Source organism: Desmodus rotundus, chromosome 5 (assembly GCF_022682495.2).
Source record: "Desmodus rotundus isolate HL8 chromosome 5, HLdesRot8A.1, whole genome shotgun sequence".
In the NCBI taxonomy this organism is placed as follows: Eukaryota; Metazoa; Chordata; class Mammalia; order Chiroptera; family Phyllostomidae; genus Desmodus; species Desmodus rotundus.
In genome coordinates this window covers 116,430,665-116,450,288 of record NC_071391.1, presented here as the reverse complement: position 1 = coordinate 116,450,288, position 19,624 = coordinate 116,430,665, and the positions used below count along the sequence as shown (strand labels likewise).

At 48.8% G+C, this 19,624-nt stretch overlaps 1 protein-coding gene across 3 annotated transcripts; it reads right to left on the bottom strand.

Annotated features, from left to right (window-relative positions):
- Positions 1–2,007: 2,007 nt before the first annotated feature.
- Positions 2,008–13,950, bottom strand: BOLA3 (bolA family member 3). 3 transcript variants are annotated; one of them, XM_053925818.1, is made up of 4 exons: positions 13,662–13,895; positions 11,415–11,538; positions 6,105–6,193; positions 2,008–2,240 (listed from the first exon to the last, which is right to left on the bottom strand). In XM_053925818.1, exons 1-4 carry the CDS (start codon positions 13,713–13,715, stop codon positions 2,175–2,177), a joined length of 333 nt encoding a protein of 110 aa, XP_053781793.1. In that variant the 5' UTR covers positions 13,716–13,895; the 3' UTR covers positions 2,008–2,174. The 3 variants fall into 3 exon arrangements, with proteins under 3 accessions (XP_053781793.1, XP_053781795.1, XP_053781794.1); XM_053925820.2 differs by lacking the exon at positions 6,105–6,193 and having other exon boundaries at positions 13,662–13,945; XM_053925819.2 differs by lacking the exons at positions 2,008–2,240; positions 6,105–6,193 and adding an exon at positions 10,482–11,060 and having other exon boundaries at positions 13,662–13,950.
- Between the last annotated feature and the right edge of the window lie 5,674 nt (positions 13,951–19,624).

Genomic DNA, 19,624 nt, shown 5'->3' with positions numbered 1-19,624 from the left:
ATTCTCTCCATTTTCCTGATTTGAATGTTCAGCTTTGTTTGCCCTGAGCTCTACACTAGCCCTCAGTAGGTCTATGGCCTGGCTATCCCTGGGTCACCCTTTCCAGTTTGGATTCCCAAGAAAGGGAATTGGATCTGTTGACTCCTTGCCACCAGAGGTGTCTGCTGGGGCTTTGTGGCCCCAGGTCCTCTCCCAGCTTGCAGGCCAGCCCGCCCCATGACTGCTAGCTGGGCGGTCTAGCCAGGGGTGAGAGGGGCCCTGCAGGAACCCATGGAAGGAGGGAGCATGAGGGAGTGCTGTGGCCAGGGCAGTTCCCCTTACACTGACTTGCCCAGTCAGCAAGCACCTACCTCAAGACTGAATTTTCCACTGGAAAACTGTACACTGTTTTTAAAGACACTTAGCTCAGAAAATGTATCATCTTTCATAGTTCAGCAGTTTCCACAAGAGCACTTAATCAAAAAGCTAGGAGTTGGCTGTATCAGATGCAATGTTATACTCTGGCCACTAAGATGAACAATTTCTTTTTTAATCGACTAAAAAGAAACCCTGTGATTCCTCTTCCAACTTTCCTTTTAATTTTGGGGGAAGAACAACTTGGGCGGCGGGGGGCACTTTAAAATTTTCTTGTTGCCAGATTTGGGTGCAGACATGCAGAACTGATAGGATTGCCACATTTCCATGGGCCTGACAAGTCCCCTGGGGGTGGGGTGGGGGTGCAGCAGAGGGGAGAGCACAAGTTTCTCGGATGGCCCTGACTCCTAGGAGGCTTGCTAGGCCACATCATCTTTTCCTCCAGTCGAGAACACCTGTTGCTTTGTTCCAGCCTCTTCTTAGGAGAACAGAAGCCCTACTTCTTTTTGGCCACTGCCCCTCCCTGCACTCCAGTGGAGAGAGGCTGTAGTTACTGCAGGTCTCCTGGACACCAGCTTATTAGTCCAGGGTGGCTCCTGATGCAAGAGGGCGGATCAGAGGCCCTTCCCGGCATTCTTTGAACTGGAACTTGGAAGGAAAGTATGCCCTTCCCATGGCCTGGACATTAAGACACGAAAATTAATGTATGGTGTCAGGTGTGTACTGGAAATATCGGAGGGCACTTTGTAAAGTATATGATTGTCCAACCACTATACTGTACACCTGAAACGAATACAAAATAATGCTGAATGTAAACTGTAATTGAAAAATAAAATTTAAAATATATACAAAAATTCAGAGCTACTGACAACATCATACGGCTATATGGCGGAAGTCAGTGCAGAACGAGAGGTAATAATGCTGATCTACAGAGAGTAGCGGATAGGAGACGCAGAGGCCTGGTGGCGTCACTGTTCCTGACATTTAGCTGTACCCCTGTCCTTTCTGCAGCTTGGCCCTTCAACTCTTACTTCAGTATGTGAAACGCCCCAGTGCCCCCCCTGAAGCACCAGTGTGTCACTTTCCTATCACTGCCAGAATCAATGCACCATTGCCTCCACTTCTTGGCGTCACTTCTCCAGGTGCTAAGCCCAGGGCAGATCCGTGTGATTGGCTGAGATTAGATCATCTCTGCCTGTGCCTTACTTTCAAGGGAGCTAGGAAAGCAAGGCTTTTCAGCTTCTGTTGGGGGGAGGTGGGCCCCGCCTCCCACCAAGGTGGGGGATCTTCAAACACAGGAGAAAGACCATGCTCCAGGCAGCCCCAAATCCTCAGACCATTCCAGGGAGTAAGAAACCAAGGGTACAACACCATTCTGGTAAGAAGTGTGGCGAGGAAAGGAAAGACAGTGATAAACTGTGGGAACAGAAAAACCAAAGGATCCTTTCTTTCCTTTTCGGGAGGATTAAGGGGCCTGAGCAGTTTCACAGATGAGAAACAGGGAAGTCTCATGACAAGACACAAGCAGCTGGCACTCCGTTCCTCCTGCGCAGCAGCAGAACACACTGTCCAAGGATGAGACCACTTGGGACAAAAGGACATCACTTCTGAAATAAAGGAACTAGAAGTGTCACTAATGACTCTTCAAAAGACTCAGATATCTGTTGCCTTTAATTAACGTCTAAATAGATAACATACTCTTCTATAATTATATATGGAAATGTCTATGAACATAATACATTTTTTGGCAAATGCCTAGGAGAGATTGGTCAAGTTCATCCAAGGTTGTAAGCAGCAGTGTCTCTGCAGCCCAGGCGTGGTCAGCGTTTGGGGACAGAGGTAAATATCCGCAATCCGTGCATTCCTTTGATTTCTTCTTTCAGGGCCTAGACACGTAAAAGAGCATCATCATTTCTTTTGTACTGGACACCGACTGTAACAAGCCCCTCTGAGGGCTTCTTCATACAGCCCTGTATCTGTGGAAGACTCTGCACACACGTTTTATTCAAGCAGGTTTTCCTTTTTTGGAAAACAATATATTTACATTTTTTCTTGAATCAGCATCTAACCTGGCTCAAAAATAAAAAAGGCACAAAAAGACACAGCGACACCTCCCCCCACACCTGTCCTCCACCCCCCGTTCTACCTCCATCCCCAGACAGAGAACTGCTGCTAGTTTCTGTGTCTTTGCAAGGGTTTAAAAACGCATATTCAAGCTCATACGAATGCACATTCCACCTCACACTACCTTTTTAAAATAAAAAGGCAGCACTTTAAACATGGTGTTCCACCCTTTGCACCCCCCCGCCCCCCCAGCCACCGGAGACCTTCCTGTATCCAGCATAAAGAACGCCGTCCTCGTTGCGTCAGCATAGTGTTCCATTGTGCGGGTCTATCCTAACCTTTCAGTCCGTCCCCTAATGATGAACTCTGAGGCTGTTTTTTTGTATTTTGCTATTTTGAACAACAAACAGCTATTCTTTAAAACCGGACTATTTAGCACAAATGATCCAATTTTACTTTAAAAAATGATGTTGGAAAATAATTATGAGACTTGTTTAAGGCTACAAACAGGGTCAGGGCACAAACCTGAATGAGCACCACAGTCAGATGGATATCATTTCTCTGCAGCACCAAGGGAGGAGCTACAGGACCCGAGGGAGGCACGGACCACTGGAGTTTGTAATCAGTGCAGAGGGAGAGACTCAAAGCCCTTTATCTTAGGTCCAAATCTGATCATCACAGTGGGGTGGACGTTTTTCTTCTATTCTGTCTGCAATCTCTTTTCTCCTGGGGAACAGTTCCTTTAACTGTGTACTGCTGGTCGGACTACCAACTGGCCGGGTATTGAGGGAGCCTGCACCCTTGGTCCAGCCTGATTGGTTCAGGTGTGGCACATGATCCAAAATGGGCCAATCAGAATCTTCCCTGGGATTTTTTTTAGAATAGCACCTTCTCTCTTGGGTCACTATATTGGAATAATGTCAGTTGGAGGCAGCTGGGGGCCATGTTGCCCACCAAGAAGCAAAAGTCCATCTCCAGTAGGAGAAAACGAGGCTGACACACAGAAGGTGAAAGTTCAGAGAAGATAGGAAAAAGAGCAAGCAAATGAACTTTTTTAAGACTCTGAGTCTAGATATGCTAGAAACCAGATAACAAAGGGGCCAATTCATTCCCTTTGTTTGCTTATGTTAGTTTTAACCTGCTCTCTGTCGCTTACAAATGAAAGAATGCAAATACATGTGGTCAGGTTTATCAAGTAAGGAGAGATAGCCTAGTCCTATCCCCTTCTTAGCTAAAAAAGAAACAGAGCGTTTACCCTTTGTCCAAAGTCAGCAAGTGACTAACAGATAAGACCTGAACCTGGATTTCCTGATGTCCTGGCCACTTGTCTCCTTTGGGTTCCTGTCCAGCCCTGATGCTGGGAGCTGCTGTTGGGTTTGGAGCCAGTGAGCTGCCCCACAATCTCCACCCTCACATTCACATACAAGCCTCCTCAACTCTACAGACAAGCAGAAATGCCTCCAGAGAGAACCTCATGTCATCTCTGGGGGAAAGGCACACAGCCCCCTGGGCCACATGCTCTCTGCTTTCTGCAGGCACAGAATGCTTCCGAGAGGCTGTCCCTGTGTTTATGTCAAGGCTGCAATCCCTAAAGCCTGCATGGCTAGGCGAGGGTGCAGTCACACCTTCACACGAAAGCCTCGACCCCTTGTGCCCTAAGTGGCGCCTTCTCCCAGCTCTCTGGCAGCCCTCTGAGGGCTCCCTAGCACAATTCACAGGTCTTACAGCTACAGCAGGCCCCTGGGTCAGTTTAAAGTTGAGGAAACTGAGGCCCTGGAGGGAAAATGAATCTTCCACAGTTTATAAGATGGAGCTTGGGTAAACATTTTTCAGCATCTGCTATGCCCACGACATTATTCTGGGAGCTGGGGGCACAGATAAAAAGTCTTGGGAAAATGATGAGAAAGGGAAGGGAAGTAATACAAGTGCACCAGAAATGGTGGTGACAGGAGCTGCCAGACCCCCAGCCAGCTCAGGACTGCGGTGGCTGTTCCCAGGAGGGAGTGTCTGCTATTGCACTGGCCATCTGCAGAGGAGGCAGCCCAGGAACTGATAGCTGGGAGTGGAATGGACAGACAGGGACAGGGCATCAGGCCCAGGAGTACAAGGTGAAAAAAGGACAGGAACACACTGCGATTCACCAGGAAAAGCCAGGCTTCAAGTCAGGTGCACGAGGGGGCAGACTAAGACAGGCCACTCAGGGGATTGGGAATCCCAGGTCAGAAGAGTGGGAGTGGACTCTGTGAGTAACCAGAGCGCACACTGAAAAGCTCTGAGCTGGGGAGACACAGACAGAGGCACCCTTGGGGGAGGGAGGGACGTGATGGGCACCAGAAAGGAAAGAGGCCAAGAAGGGGAGAGGGCAACTGCTATTTATCAAGTGCCTTCCACATGCCAGCATGAGGCTGGGCACGTGTGGTCAACACCTCATGCGATCTTTGCCAAAGAGGAAACTGAGGCTCAGGTCCTGCTGGGGAGCAGAGGGCTGAGTCGATGCTCACTCCTCTCCCTATAGCTGCTCCTCAGGGTGGGAATAGGATGGATGGGGAACAAACACTGGCAATCCTGGCATCCCTGGGGCCTGGCGAAAGCAAATGCCAGTGACTATTTCAGAAGAGAAGGCTGATGAACCGTGGGAGCTGGGAGAGGCTGGGCCACAAATCGGCGGGTTCCCAGAGGGACAGTGAGCTCACTACTGAGGGTGGCAGGGCCTGCCCCCGACCCCCGCCCCCCCTCCACAGGCCATCAAGCAGGGACCAGTCTGGAGGAGAGAAGTGGCTGCTGTTCCACCCCAGACCGCCCTGACTACCAGCACACCTTCGGACTGTCAGTGCCCACAGGCGAAGTGAAGGGTTGGGCTCCGCAACGATCCAAACAGAGATCCAGAAGGGGCCATCCCACACAGGGCTGACAGGGCCAAGGGAAGGAAATGTCCAGGATTCGAGGCAGAAAATGCTGGAGTCAGAGGGTGGAAGGCATTTATGCCTGCCGGGCAGGTAGGGAGGCGGCATTTGAGCTGGGCAGAGAAGGAAGGGCACCCTGCAGGAGGTCTGATCTGGGCAAGGACCCAGAGGCACAGAGACCAGCGGGCAGGGGCTGAGGGAGGGTGCGTGCCAAGACAGGCGGGGAAGGCATCAACAGCAATCTGGTACACCTGAACGTGGTGCATAGGGGTCACAGAGGGAATCTCATGACCAAAACTGTGCTTTAAAAAGTTAAACTAGTTCACAATGTTCAAAACCTTCCAGAATGATGTCAAGACTGCTATTAATTCCAAGTAAAATAAGCATAGATAATAAATAAACTTGGCTTTGTGTGGTTAAATCTGATGTTTCCGACCCCTACTGTCTGTCACTGGGTCTGGGGCAGCTGGAACAATTCTCAACTATGCTGTGCCTCAATTTACCCATCTGTAAAGCAGTCCTAAAGAGAGGCTAAAAAAAAATCCTCAAATCTACAAAAATACAACTTTTAGTACTCTTACACTTGTTTTCAATTTTGAATAAAAGTCATGTCATATTTGCCCATGATCAGATTCCAGAGTATGTTTTTCTCGGGTCCTAAGTCCTGCTTGCACGGCTGCGGTACTACGTCATTCTCTCCCAGGACTGCCAGTAAAATGGCACTGCCACTCGCCAGGCCCTTTCGGACGGCGGAGGCAGAGGAGCATTTTTGCCTCTACTGACCTGGTTTACCATCTGGTGCTGCTGGACGGTCCTCTTCTCCTTAAATTCTTCTGACTCAATATGAATTTCATACATTGCCCCACAGCCTCCTGAAATAAACGCAATTTGAAAGCATTTCAATTATTAAGTTAGGGCAGCCACAGCCCCACATGTCCTTGAAGTCCCGTATCACCTCAAGAAGCTCTAAATACTACTGATTAGCAGAAAGTTGTTAGGACTGTTGGGAAAAGGTCATGGCTAACAATCCGGCCACACATTCCCCCTGGCAGGCTGCCTCCATCCAGAGCGTGTTCCCCCTGGTGCAAGGCAGCTGCACCTCCCAGGATTATTACTCGTGAGATAGGAAAGATAAGGCACAAAGTATGGAAAACATAGGAAATGTAGGTTTTCCTAGTATTTCCTTTCATTGAGCCAACAAATGCCATGGAGGAGGGTGGGAGGGACTGAATTTCAGTGTTCCACCTTCAAAAAATACTAGCAATCTTTTAAAGTACAAAAATACATGAGCAATGGCTGGTGTGGTTCAGTGGATTCAGTGCCAGCCTGTGAACCAAAGGGTTGCTGGTTCGATTCCCAGTTAGAGCACATGCCTGGGTTGTGGGCCAGGTCCCTAGTAAGGAGCGCACAAGAGGCAACCACACATTGATGTTTCTCTCCCTCTCTTTCTCCCTCCCTTCCCTTCTCTAAAAATAAGTAAATAAAATCTTTTTTTAAAATACACGAAAACTCGGTCTGAAAATTGTGTAATATTATCAGAAAGCAAAGAAAGAAACAAGGAAGTGTGAGAGAGACGGGGACATAGTGTTACAATAAAAACTGCAGACACGTGGGTCCCGGAGCTGCTGGGATCTCCCAGCACCTCCTGCTCTGTAAGCTGCACTGCATGCTTCATCCAGGGCTTCTGCAGGGAGACAGAGCTTGGGGTGGACTCATCCGCCCCCTGACCAAGCTTTGTCTCCACACGGCGGGAGAGCTGGTGCAGATGACTGATGAGAAAACATGCTGCTCTGGTGTGACACGACCTGGGCTAGAAAGAGAATATCCCCTGTGCTGTTAACCCCAGGCCACTGCTCTGTTATGTTCCTCTTATGAGCTCCAGGGGGCCAAGCTTTGGTTAAACCAGGTTCCCAGCCTCAGTTCCCTTTCTGTACTCAGTCCACGACTGGGAAGAGTCAGACAGGAGGCCAAGTTCCAGCTCTGCCAGACTTGGGCCCAGAGGCAGGTACAGGCTTAGTAACATCAAGGCCTCAGCATTGCTCTGAGTGCTCCCCCCTCCTACCATTCCAAAGGATCTTTAGATTGACTAATTTCTTCTAGTTTTCAGAATAAAAACTTTTTTTTTTAATCCTCATCCAAGGACATTTTTTTCATGGCTTTTTATTTTATTTTAAAATATATTTTATTGATTATGCTTTTAGAGTTGACCCAGTTTTCCCCCTTTTGTCCCCCTCCACCATATACCCCCACTCCCTCCAACAATCCCCACACCCCTTAGTTCATGTCCATGGGTCGTGCATATAAGTTCTTTGGCTTCTCCATTTCCTATACTGTTCTTAACCTCCCCCTGCCTATTTTGTACCTACCATTTATGCTTCTTAATCCCTGCACCTTTTCCCCCATTGTCCTCCTTCCCCTGCCCACATGATAACCCTTTGAAAGATCTCCATGTCTATGCTTCTGTTCCTGTTCTGTTCATTTGCATAGTTTGTTATTTGGATGCAACTGTTGATAGTTGTGAATTTATTGCCATTTTAATGTTCACAGTTTTGATCTTCTTTTTGTTCTATAATTTCCTTTAGCATTCCATATAATAAGGGCTCGGTGATGATGAACTCCTTTAACTTGACTTTGTCTGGGAAACACTTTATCTGCCCCTCCATTCTAAATGATAGCTTTGCTGGATAGAGTAATCTTGGATGTAGGTCTTTGCCTTTCATGACTTGGAATACTTCTTTCCAGCCCCTTCTTGCCTGCAAGGTTTCTTTTGAGAAATCAGCTGGTAGCCTATGGGAAGTCCTTTGTAGGTAACTGTCTCTTCTTGTAGTTTTTAAGATTCTCTTCTTATCTTTAATCTTGCCTAATGTAATTATGATGTGCCTTGGTGTGTTCCTCCTTGGGTCCAACTTCCTTGGGACTCTCTGAGCTTCCTGGACTTCCTGGAAATCTACTTCCTTTGCCAGATTAGGGAAGTTCTCCTTCATTATTTGTTCAAATAAGTTTTCAATTTGTTGCTCTTCTTCTTCTCCTTCTGGTACCCCTATGATTCCGATGTTGGAATGTTTCAAGATGTCCCAGATGTTCCTAAGCCTCTCCTCATTTTTTTCAATTCTTGTTTCTTCATTCTGTTCTGGTTGAATGTTCCTTTCTTCCTTCTGGTCCACACCGTTGATTTGAGTCCCAGTTTCCTTCCCGTCACTGTTGTTTCCATGTACATTTTCCTTTATCTCTCTTTTCATAGCCTTCATTTTTTCATCTAATTTGTGACCATATTCAACCAATTCTGTGAGCATCCTGATTACCAGTGTTTTGAACTGTGCATCTGATAGGTTGGCTATCTCTTCGTCACTTAGTTGTATTTTTTTCTGGAGCTTTGGTCTATTCTTTCATTTGGGCCTTTTTTTTTTTTTTTTTTTTTTTTTGGTCTCAGTGTGCCTGTTATGTAGTAAGGGGCGGAGCCTTAGGTGTTCACCAGGGCAAGGCAACTCACGTGGCTGTGTTGTGATACTATATGTGGGGGAGGGGTCCAAGAGGGAACAGTGCCACTTGCTCAGCTTTCTGCCAGTTTTCAGTCACTTCCCTCACTACCCATAATCAAATTGGACCCTTCTGGTGCTGATTCACAAGTGTGTGGGTTTGTGTACGTTCCAGGACCCTGTAGGTCTCCCCAATGAACTCTTCTGTGAGGCTGGGAGTTTCTCCCACTGCTGCCTCAACTCCCACAGGTGTTTTCAATCCGAGGTTTGAGGCTTTATTTCCCTGCGCTGGAACCCCGGGTTGCTCAGTCTGTCTCATTTCCCCAGTTGTTCTTCCTGGTTTATCTGCACTCATGTGGGACCAACTGGTCCGCAATCCGCCACCTCGCTGGGTCCGCCAGCCTCCACCTTGCCCACCAGCTGCAGCCTTGCCACAAGTCCTCTCCACCTGGCTGCCCGTCTCTGCCCCTCCTACCAGTCTGGATGAATGTTTCTTCTTTAACTCTCTGGTTGTCAGACTTCCATACAGTTCAGTTTTCTGTCAGTTCTGGTTGTTTTTTGTTTTTGAATTTGTTGTTGTCCTTCTCTTGGTTGTGCGAGGAGGCACAGTGTGTCTGCCTACATGTCCACCTTTGCCGGAAGTCAGTAGATCTGCTTTGACTCCCTGTCTTAGTGTAGCCTATTGTAGAAAAGTGCACCTGTAAGTTGTATGGGGCAACTTACCAAAGCCTTAGGTAATCACCAGGGCAAGGCAACATGTGTCACAGCTCTGTGGCTGTGTGGGGGAGGGCTCACAAGGGGACAATGCTGCTGCCTGGCCTCTGGAGTTTCACCCAGGAAGAAGCTGTCTCCCGGCACTTGCCCTGTTGCCAGTCACTTTGCTTTCTCCCCGTATGCCACTGGTGCCCTTCCAGTGGTTGCCCTGGTGCTGAATCCCAGAGAGGGTAGGTCTGCAAGAGTCCTAAGTCCGTTGAGGGCCCTTTAAGAAGAGTCTCTTGAGAATCCACTGCCCAAATCCCACTGGTTTTTACAGCCAGTAGTTATGGGGTCTTATCTTCCTGGCGCTGGAACCCTGGGCTGGGTGGTCTCGTCTAGAGTTGGGATCCCTCACTGTGAGGTATCCCCCCCAATTTTTATCTACCACACGTGGATGGGGGACCACCCGACTATGTCTCTGCACCTCTCTGCGCCACTCCATGTATCCACGCCTCCCCATCTCCACCCCTCCTACCCGTCCGGATGAATGCAGCTTCCTTAATTCCTTGGTTGTCGGACTTCCATACAGCTCAATTTTCTGACAATTCTTGGTGATATTTGTTTTTTAGTCTAGTTGTAATTTCTGCTATAGCTGTGCAAGAAGGCGAGATGTATTTACCTATGCCTCCATCTTGACTGGTTCCGGAAAGCTTTTTTTAAAACATGAAGTACAAAGAACAAAAAGGTAGTGGTGCTAGGGGACCACACCAAAGCGATCCTACTTCATTACTTTTTAGGGAGAGAGGAAAGGAGAAAGGGAGAGAGAGAGACATCGATTCCAGAGAGGAGCACTGAAAGTTGCCTCCCACACGCGCTTAAACCGGGGATGGAATCTGCAACCCAGGTTGTGCCCTGACAGGGAATTGAACCTGCAACCTTTTGGTTATGGGATGACGCTTCAACCAACTGAGCCACACCAACAAGGGTATCCTTTTTTATTATTATTGATTTTTAAGAGAGGAAGAGGGGAAGTGGGGGGAGAGAGAGAGGAAAATCGATTTGTTGTTCCACTTATTTACATGTTCATTGGTTGATTCTTGTTATGTGCCCTGACCAGGGATTGAACCCACGACCTTGGCATATCAGGATATTTAACTGAGCCACCCAGCCAGGGCAAAAAACTACTTTCTTCCAATCCTTATAAATGTTATGTCCTCAGAAAAACCTGTGAGCCGGCATTGTGGCAAAGCAGAGTGGCAAAGCCAAGTCTGGGTGTGGGCAGTCAAGGGCACACCCACTGCCAGGCTGCCCCATGGGTGTGTCTGGAAAAAGGCCCTATCTTCCCCGTCCTGTGGGTACAGAAGGGGTTGCCCAGCCTGCTCCTAACACACAGCCAGCCTGAGCTGCGAGGTGCCAGTGGCCATCTGAGAAAGGCAGGGTCTGGCTGGGGCAGGAAACTGGGCTCAGGCCAGAGTCTGCCCTGGGTCCTGGTTCTGGTTCCCGTTCCAGGTCTGTCGCCTCCTCCATGTGAGGGACCGGGTAGGTTCCTTGGCCTCCCTGGGCTCATCTTGTGGAAAAAGTGAGGCAGTTACTTTTCCCAAAGGGACAAACTCCTCCTGGGGTCCACTCCAGCTCTGACATTCAAGGGTATCAGAAGAATGTGGGGAAATTTTTGCAAAGCCCACGTCACATTCAAATGAAAGACCGTAGACCAGAGCCCAAGGGTGACTGAGAGGGACCTCGTCCCCACAGTTTCCCCCGATGTTTCTGTATCCCCACAGGTGTATCTACATCTGCCTAAAAGCCACACATACCGAGAAGTGATCAAATTCCCTCTGCTAAGCTGCCCCCCCCACCCCGTCCTCTGCCCTTCCAGAGGGCAAAATCCTACCACACTCTGTGAGATGAAAGAAAAGCTTACCTGAAATGTCAGTGACTTTGATAGTTGTAGCTTGAGGAAAGTTTTCTTTGAGAATTTGGGTTACTTTGAGCTCCCCCTCAGTCTGCGAGGCAAACATCCGCTGGGCACAGTGAAGAAGAGGAATCTGCCCCAGAAGAGAGGAGTCATGGCTGAGCAAGATGATGCTGCCCCCGGTGTCATTTTGCCACCTGCTGGGCCGCTGTGCGGGACCCACCTGCCATTTTCCTACTAGGCTGGGCCAGCCCGGCCATGGGCTATGTCAGAGGAGCTGTGTGGTGTCAGAAGCCCCTTTAAGCTCCACAGGATGCAGAATAAACTTTCTTGGGGTGCAGGTAGGAGTGATTGTAAGTAACTCACTATGACTCTAGAGACAAGGCTCCAAACCCAGTTCAATAGATGTTTAACCTGTCATAGTAATGCCGTGAGATACTATCATGATGCCGGTTGTATAGGTGAGGAAACAGGCATTAAGTAGCATGCCCAAGGCCGGATCCATTAGTGAAATGCCGAGCAGGGAGAGGCCAGGCAGCTGTGCCCAGCTAACCCTCGGTGTAACTGGCCATGCATTCACTGATGGGGCCAATACCCCCACGCTTTAGGCCCGATTAACATTCCAGTCTCTGCAGTGGGACATGACCTTGTAACCTACTGCTCAACAAGCCAGCAACCCTTTGCTACATGAACAAATTCTCACTGAGGAGAAGCAGCAGAATTCTACTAAACGACATGAAGGAGAAACATTTTTAGATTGTTTACCATTGGCAAACACTCTGCACACACACACACACACACCCCTAATGGCTACCACAGGGAGCAAATGCTTCTGAGGGGAACGTATCTCAACCCTTAGGGGGTGAAGGGCAGAAATCAGGTCAGCAGCCTCTTGGCTGGGTTGGCACTGAAAAGGGAGACTGAAAAGAGCATGGCAGGCCCTGAAGGTCAGGCTAAAGATTTTGGACATGGGCATCTTGGTGCCAAAGTAACCTGCACCAAGCGGTGCCCTTTGAAGCTAGTGAGGAAAGATGCCTGACTGGGAGTAGCACCAGCTTGGGTCCCTGACTGGAGGAGGATAGCAGGTAGGAAAACACCAGCACTGTTTATCAAGGGCTGGTGCTAAAGGCACCTCCCCTCCATCAGTCCTGCCCATCCTCCAGCCTCGCCTGATGCAGGGTCCTGCGTTTCAGAATCTCAGAGCACCTTCTTTAAAATGACCTGGGCACTGGCTCTTTCACCAGCAGCTCTCAAAGGCCAAGACTGAGGCTGTCCTGTTACTGCTGCCTTCCAGAGCTGCGCCCAGGGCAGGCCCTCAGGGGACGTGGGTGACAAATGGATGGATGGATGGATGAATGAATGAGCAGGGAAAGAGCCACACAATTCAGGACATGCCTACTCGGTGGCCGCAAATAAGCATGGGAGGCAGCTGATTTGGACTCAGACTGTGTGAAAGGAGACAAACTTGATGTTGTAGACCTGGTTAAAAATGGGGTGTGGGGTGCAGTGGAACCTCTTCTGAGGAAAGTGGCTTGAGGGGCTGATGGATAGAATAATCAGGTGGCAGGCAGAGGGGTAGTAACTAAGGAGGGGGGTTAGTTAGCACTGCAGATTTCTTGGGAGAAGCCTTTCCTTCATCTTAGCAGATGTGTGGGCAGCGGCCTCTAATCAGGCAATCCCCAGACGTCGCCGGTCCACTCTAGAAGCCACCTGTTGAACTTCTTCCAGGAGGCAGGTCTAAGACCAGCAGGAGAGAAGGAAGAATAAGAGAGGAAAGGGAAAGAAGTGGATGAAGTGAGCAAAGGGTGAATCAGAAAGGGGAGAGAGAAAGGGAGAGAAAGGGGAGCGCGTAGTGAGTGCCCTCTGCTGGGCTTCCACTCCGGGTGCCTGGGATTTTCAGCGGGCCAAGGTCAACGAGACCGGGGGACAGTTCCCACAGTCCAGACCCCGCCACCATGCCTGGCACCCACGCTGTGACCCTAGGATGGCTAGGATCCCTATGTCTTCGGCTCGAAAGATCACCACTGCCTGCCCATGACAGCTGTATTATGGCTGTTTAGGTGTCTGTTTCCCTTGGCCGACCTCCACCCAGCTCGGGAGGACCCCTAGCGCACCAGGGCCTGACACTTCTCCCAATCCTGTTGCCCGGCCCACTGAATGAACGAACCAACGAAGGAATGAATGACAGAAAGGACTCAGAGCCCTCTGCCCCGGCCGTGCGGGCCCTCAGCAGCTCCCGCCCTGGGGCGTGCTCACCCCGCGAATCCGGTGGAGCAAAAGCGCTGCCGCTGCCGGGCTCCACGCTGCCATGCCCGGCCCACGCGACCCGCTGCCCGAGGTCGCCGTGTCTCCCGAAAGGCGCGGAGCCCGTGACCGAAAGCCGCCGCGGTGGGCAAGGCCGCCCCCTGCTGCCCGGAGGCCGCGGGCCACCGGTCCCACCCCAGCGCTCGGCCAGATCAGTGCCCTGGGGACATGCCACTTGGAACGTGCAGCACCGCTGGCTCGCGGCCCCGCCTTCCCACCCCAGCGCTCGCACCGAGCTTCGACACCCTCCCCCCAGCCTCGTTCCACCAGCGGGTCCCTACCCCTCAGCCTAGAAACACTACTCAGGTGCCCTCGGTTCTAACTTACCTTCGTCCCAGTTCCCTTCGCGCCCCAGGCGGAACTTCACTAACCCCGCCCCCCCATCCCTCCCCCGCTCCGCAACCTGGCTTCTCTATTGAGGAGCCTGGGCTTCTTCCTCCAGAAAAGGGGAGCCGGAGGAGGACTTTAAGCAGGGATGTCGTTTTCAGGTTTGCCTTTAGAAAGGTCACGGTGGCTCCTGCGAGGGACTGTTAGGGGCAGGAATTGGAGCTGAGGACGGAGGCTCTCAATCCAGGTGAGACTTGAGGCTGAACTAGAGTAGCGGCAGCAGGGATGGGAGGAGTGGATTGAGATATTTGAGAGGTGAAGGGAATGCAGTGACTAGGTTGGGGGTGAGGAAGGCGTCTGGGATGACTCCCAAATGTCTGGCTTGAACAACGAAATGGGTAGAGGAGAGACAGGTTGGGCATGCAGGGGGGCGACAAACTCAGCTTTGGACTTGCCTGGGTTTACAGTGCCTGCGCGACACGGCCCACCAGAGACTTAGGCTCCACAGGCCGTGGAGTCCCAAGAATGTAGTGGAAGCTGACGCCAGGAGGTGCGATTGTCAGCAAAAACTGCCCGGCCTCTGGAGTACACTCTTGGCGAAAATTCTACCAAGCCCTTTCTTTCTCTAGCTGTATTTGTTTGCAGCACGTGGTCTGTTATATCTTGTAGCCTTTACCAGCTCTTTTTGCTATTTAATTCCGCCTATCCAAGCAATAACCTTCAGCTTTTCAAATGGATGGTTGCTCAGACCTACAGTTGTTGTGTTAGGTTTTGGGGTTTTTTTTTTTTTAAGATTTTATTTATTTTTAGAGAGGAAGGGAGGGAGTCAAAGAGAGGGACAGACACAAACATCGATGTGCGAGAGAAACATCGGATGGGTTACTTCTCTGGCGCCCCAAACTGAGGACCGACCCACAACCCAGGCATGAGCCCTGACCCGGAATCAACTGGCACCCTTTCGGTTTGCAGGAGGACGCCTAACCCACTGAGCCACACCAGTCAGAGCTACAGTTCTTTGAAGTGCTCGGCTAAATGTACCCATTCATTCCAGTATTGAATGACTCCTTTGAGGAATTAAAGAGGGTTTTTTTTTTTTTCACTGATGTCAATGATATAATTAAAACCGCCAAAAACATTATCCGTTAGTGTAGTGGTGAACCACCCCTTTGCCACTCAAACTGCATGTTTCAGATGAGGAGTGATCACTGGATCCAGGTCAGGCCAGCACGACACAGGGACTGGTGTAGTGTTGGTCCCAATGAGATGGTCTAGGGAATTTTGCAGAACTGAAGAAAGGATCGTTTCCGACTGGATTGCTAAACTGGGAGAAAGCCTGCTGCTGGTGGCAGTCTTTACAACCCCTTGGGCAGAGAGAGCCACTTTGGACATGAAGCAGACCCAGGAGAAAGCAGAGCTGAGAGGAGACAAGTTTCACGTGGCTTGTGCAACTGGAAGCCAGCAGTGCCAGATATGAGTACTAGTCATGTTAGTTGGTTAACTTAAAAATAAAAAAACTTTTCAACGTGAGAGGCAAACAAGTGTTTATTTGAGATCAGTAAGAATAGGTATTCGGGAACCATTAATTTGGGCAGAAGCCTACAAATAATGTTCTGATTAGGCAACAAAGGCAGTGGGTATGAGAAAGGAGAAGAACAATTACATCATTAGAAGGAAAGCACTTCTATTGGTGCAGATATCATAGTGATGTTACTTTTAAAGTGTTTTTAATTTTCAGTCCTGTGGTCATAATAACTTTTGGTTATCTTTGCAAACAGTGCTTTGGGAAACACAGTTGCTTAGGCCCAATCCAAAAGTTATACTCCAAGGTTTGAGTTACAAGCCACCCAAGGCAGTTCCTCTGGTGTGCCAGATCCGGCTCCATTTTAAAGTGTCTCTGTTTATATTACTGTTTACATTTGCTTTGTCACTTGTAACTAAGAGACCCATGTTGAGTTCGCTGATTTGTATTTGCAGAATTCCTCCTTCTTTATTGAAAATCAGCACTTTTACTTATCTCTGATGTTCCTGTTCCCAGTAATTTAGCAATTGCTCCCATTATGTCATCTTGGACTATTGATCCTCTGCCCCAGTATCCTCCCTTGCCCTGTTCCCACACTGCTGTCAGAGCCATCTGAGATGAAAATCTATTCATTATTTGCTTAAAATCCTTCTGACTCCCCATCACCCAGAGGCAAAAACCTACTTCATATGACTTATCCCCTATCCACCTTTCAAACTGAAATCCATCCTTCACTAATGACTTCCCTGTACAAGCTATGCTGCAAGTTTGGTCATGCACTTACCCATCTTTTAAGCCAGCCCAAGCCTTCTCTTCTGAGGGAGCCACCTCCGACTGCCCCTCAGTAAACTAAGGGCCCACAACTTGTGTGGAACTTTTATTGCACATACGGCCCTTTAGTACTGTGTGTGTTTCTCCCACTGGCCCACAGGCTCCATGACAGGATCTCGTTTTATTCATCTACTGTCTGACCAATGGCCCAGGATGGTGTGAGACAGAAAGTGCACGCACTCTAATTACTGAACAGAGCTGATAGTGGTTTAAAGTTCTAGTCCCACTGTGAATCGGAACCTTTTCAGAAAAGGATTTGCAGAACAATCTCACCAATCTTGCTTGGGGTTCCAGATTAATTCCAATTTAACAGTTCAAGTATGTTTTTTTTTTAAATGCCAGAAGTAAATTAAAAGCTATTTTACTCTAACTATGGTGCTTTTAGTCTCAGGTCTATCTCTTCTGGATTTTATTTTGCCCTGAACTTGAGATTCTCTTATCTTTACTTGTGTGGGTCCATGACCTCGTCCAGCTTTCACAGCTACATTCACACCTGAGCTAGCTGCAGAAAACTCCTTAGGTGGGATCTATTTGAATACACCTTTCATACCTTATCAGTAAAAAATTAATTGCAGCCACTTTATAGAGCCTCCTAGCATTCTTGAACACACAGAATTTTTAAAAATGCAACTTAGAGGAACAGACCTACCTTACTATGAACTAGCTATTTGAAGCCTGAGTTTTCGTGACACTGAAAGTCCTAACATACATCTCAATTGCCAACCTCTTCCCCAGGTTGCTGTAAGGATTAAATGAGATAGCCTGCTAAAGAACTCCCCTAAAACAGGTAGGTTGCTTTAAGGAAGGGATATTCAAAGTGCTGGTCAGCCATGAGACAAGGAGCTTGACATGAGAATCTGAATCTATAATCTATGTCCTTCATTTAGCAAACATGCTACAAAAAAACGTCAGCTGAGCTGAACAGTGTGCTTGGATACGTACATTCTGGTGAAAACCCGTTATCTTTTCACAGAACAGGAACAAAAAGCTCACAGAGCAGCAGTCAGTCCTAGCTTTTGGACCATCCAGATCTTTTAAACAATTTTACTATAAACTCTGAACCCTTAAGTAAACCCCAGAAACTTTTCCCTGGTCTCTCTTGCAGCCAGGACTGAGGTATGGGATCTAGGAACTGTCAATCAAAGGCAGCCGTGTTGAAGCAGGGTGCAGCCAAGAGGAGGGCCCCAAGAAGGGATTTGTAATGGGGTCCAGGACTTGGGGTGTCCAGGAAATATTAGAAAATTGTATATAGGATGTCCTCATCCCCACAGGCCTGAGCCAAGGGGGATGGGACACATGGAACAGGGCCATTCAGAGCTGTTTTGGGTAGCAAGAGCTTTGCAGCTAACCCCTGGCACAGTCATTTAACATATCTATAACCTTTAACTGGTTTCATGGATGTGTTAAGTAGCTGTGGCCATGCTTTGAGCCAGGGGGATGGGACCAAATTCCACCCAGGATGGGACTGGGAAGTAACTCCCCCTGGTTACAGGGCCTGTCTCAGAGCGTGGAGATGATTGGCTCCATGCCATGGGGCCACACCTGCCCAGACTTACTATGGCAGCCCAGTAAAGCTGAAAGAATACAGGGATGCTGGCAGGTGTAACTGACTGTAGGAGGAGTCAGAAATGGGGCTGCAAAGGAAGATGGGCGCTGGGATTTAAACCTAGGCCCGGCAGCCATAGAGAAGAAGAGACCACGCAGCTCCAAAGTAAATGGGGAGGACCACAAGGTTTTGGGGGAGAAGGAAGAGACCACGCGGCTCTGAAGTAAATGGGGGAACCACGAGGTTCTGAAGCAAGTAGATAGATAGAGGTCCATGTGGTTCTGAAGTGGGGAAAAGGACCACGCGGTTCTGAGGGAAAGGAAGAGGACCATGAGGTTTTGGAGTGCTTCTTCTTGCCACGCGCCTTAGGCAGCAGGAGAGACTTTGCAGCCATAGAGAAAGGGGAGAGAGGACTCTTGCTGGTGGGCCATGAGAAGGTGCCACATGGCTTTGGATTAACTGGAGATTGCAGCAGCCACACAGCTGATGGTGCCGGGAGCCTGAATCACGGACTTCTACTTCCTTTCCTGAGACACGGTACCCCGGACTGGGCACAGGGAGAGGGAAGGACTGTGCATCTGTGGGTATTCTAAAGGACTTTAGTATCTTATTGAAGACATTAGGCCATTACTCTAAGTCTGTGTAACTTTTAAATAAACAATTCCTTTCCTTTTCACCAGTCTCTGGCATTGAGAGACGTCTTTCCTCTGGCGGCGGGCATTTCAAACCTAGCAGGTGGGCGTGGGGGGAAGGAACCTCCAGAGACAGAAAGGCGGAATCCTTTCTGTAATAATTTATCGTGAACCACCCCCCCCCCCCTGCTCTGTAACAGTGTAAGTTTTTGATTAAGACATACAAAAGAAGGAGCTAGGTAAAATCCTTCATCCTGGTCAGGACTCACATGGAGCTCTTGGGAGGAGCCCACAGACTGACATCTAGTGGTCAGCCATAGGGGTGCAGGCTGTAGTGTCCATAGCAACCAGTCCGCTGCTAGAGGAGGCCCAAGACATGGTTTAGAACATCACTTCTGGTTGTGAAGCTTTGAAGCCCAACTCTGGCCCTTCCAAAGATTATTTGGGTTTCTCTACTACTCATTTATAAAGTCTGAAATAGTGATCAAATTTAGCCATTAGACACCCATACAAACAATATTTTTGTGGTCAATTTTAGGCCTATTATAAAAGAACTATCCCCCAAAATCCAAACCTGACTGTAGCTTACACTCAGTTGTAAGATTGCCTTTAAGATGTAATATTCATCTTAAAGGCAGTGAGTGTTAACCCCTATTATTTAGACACATTAAGTTGTTAATTTTAACTTCACTCAAAAAAGGTCAAAACAATTCTAGCACTACTCTGAATAGACCTAAAATCAGTTCTAATATTTCTCCAATAATGAAAAATGACTCTCTGCGGGGAGGGAGCTATCTTTCCGATAGTGCTGAGTACTCAGTTCCAACGTCCGCAAATGAAGGAGCCCAGTCTCTCCTTCCCTTTTCTCAGTCTCACAGCCAGGGCAGTGCACGGGGTCAAGAGCTGGGAGACTATGTTTCTCCCTGGGATGGGTTTTAGCCACCGCACCCTTTCTTCTAAGAGTTAAGAAAACATTTTACCTACTAAATGAAAAGCAAAGACAACCTTGTAAAGAAGCTGCAAAATTATCAAGTTTCACAAAGAAGCATATTCAGACACA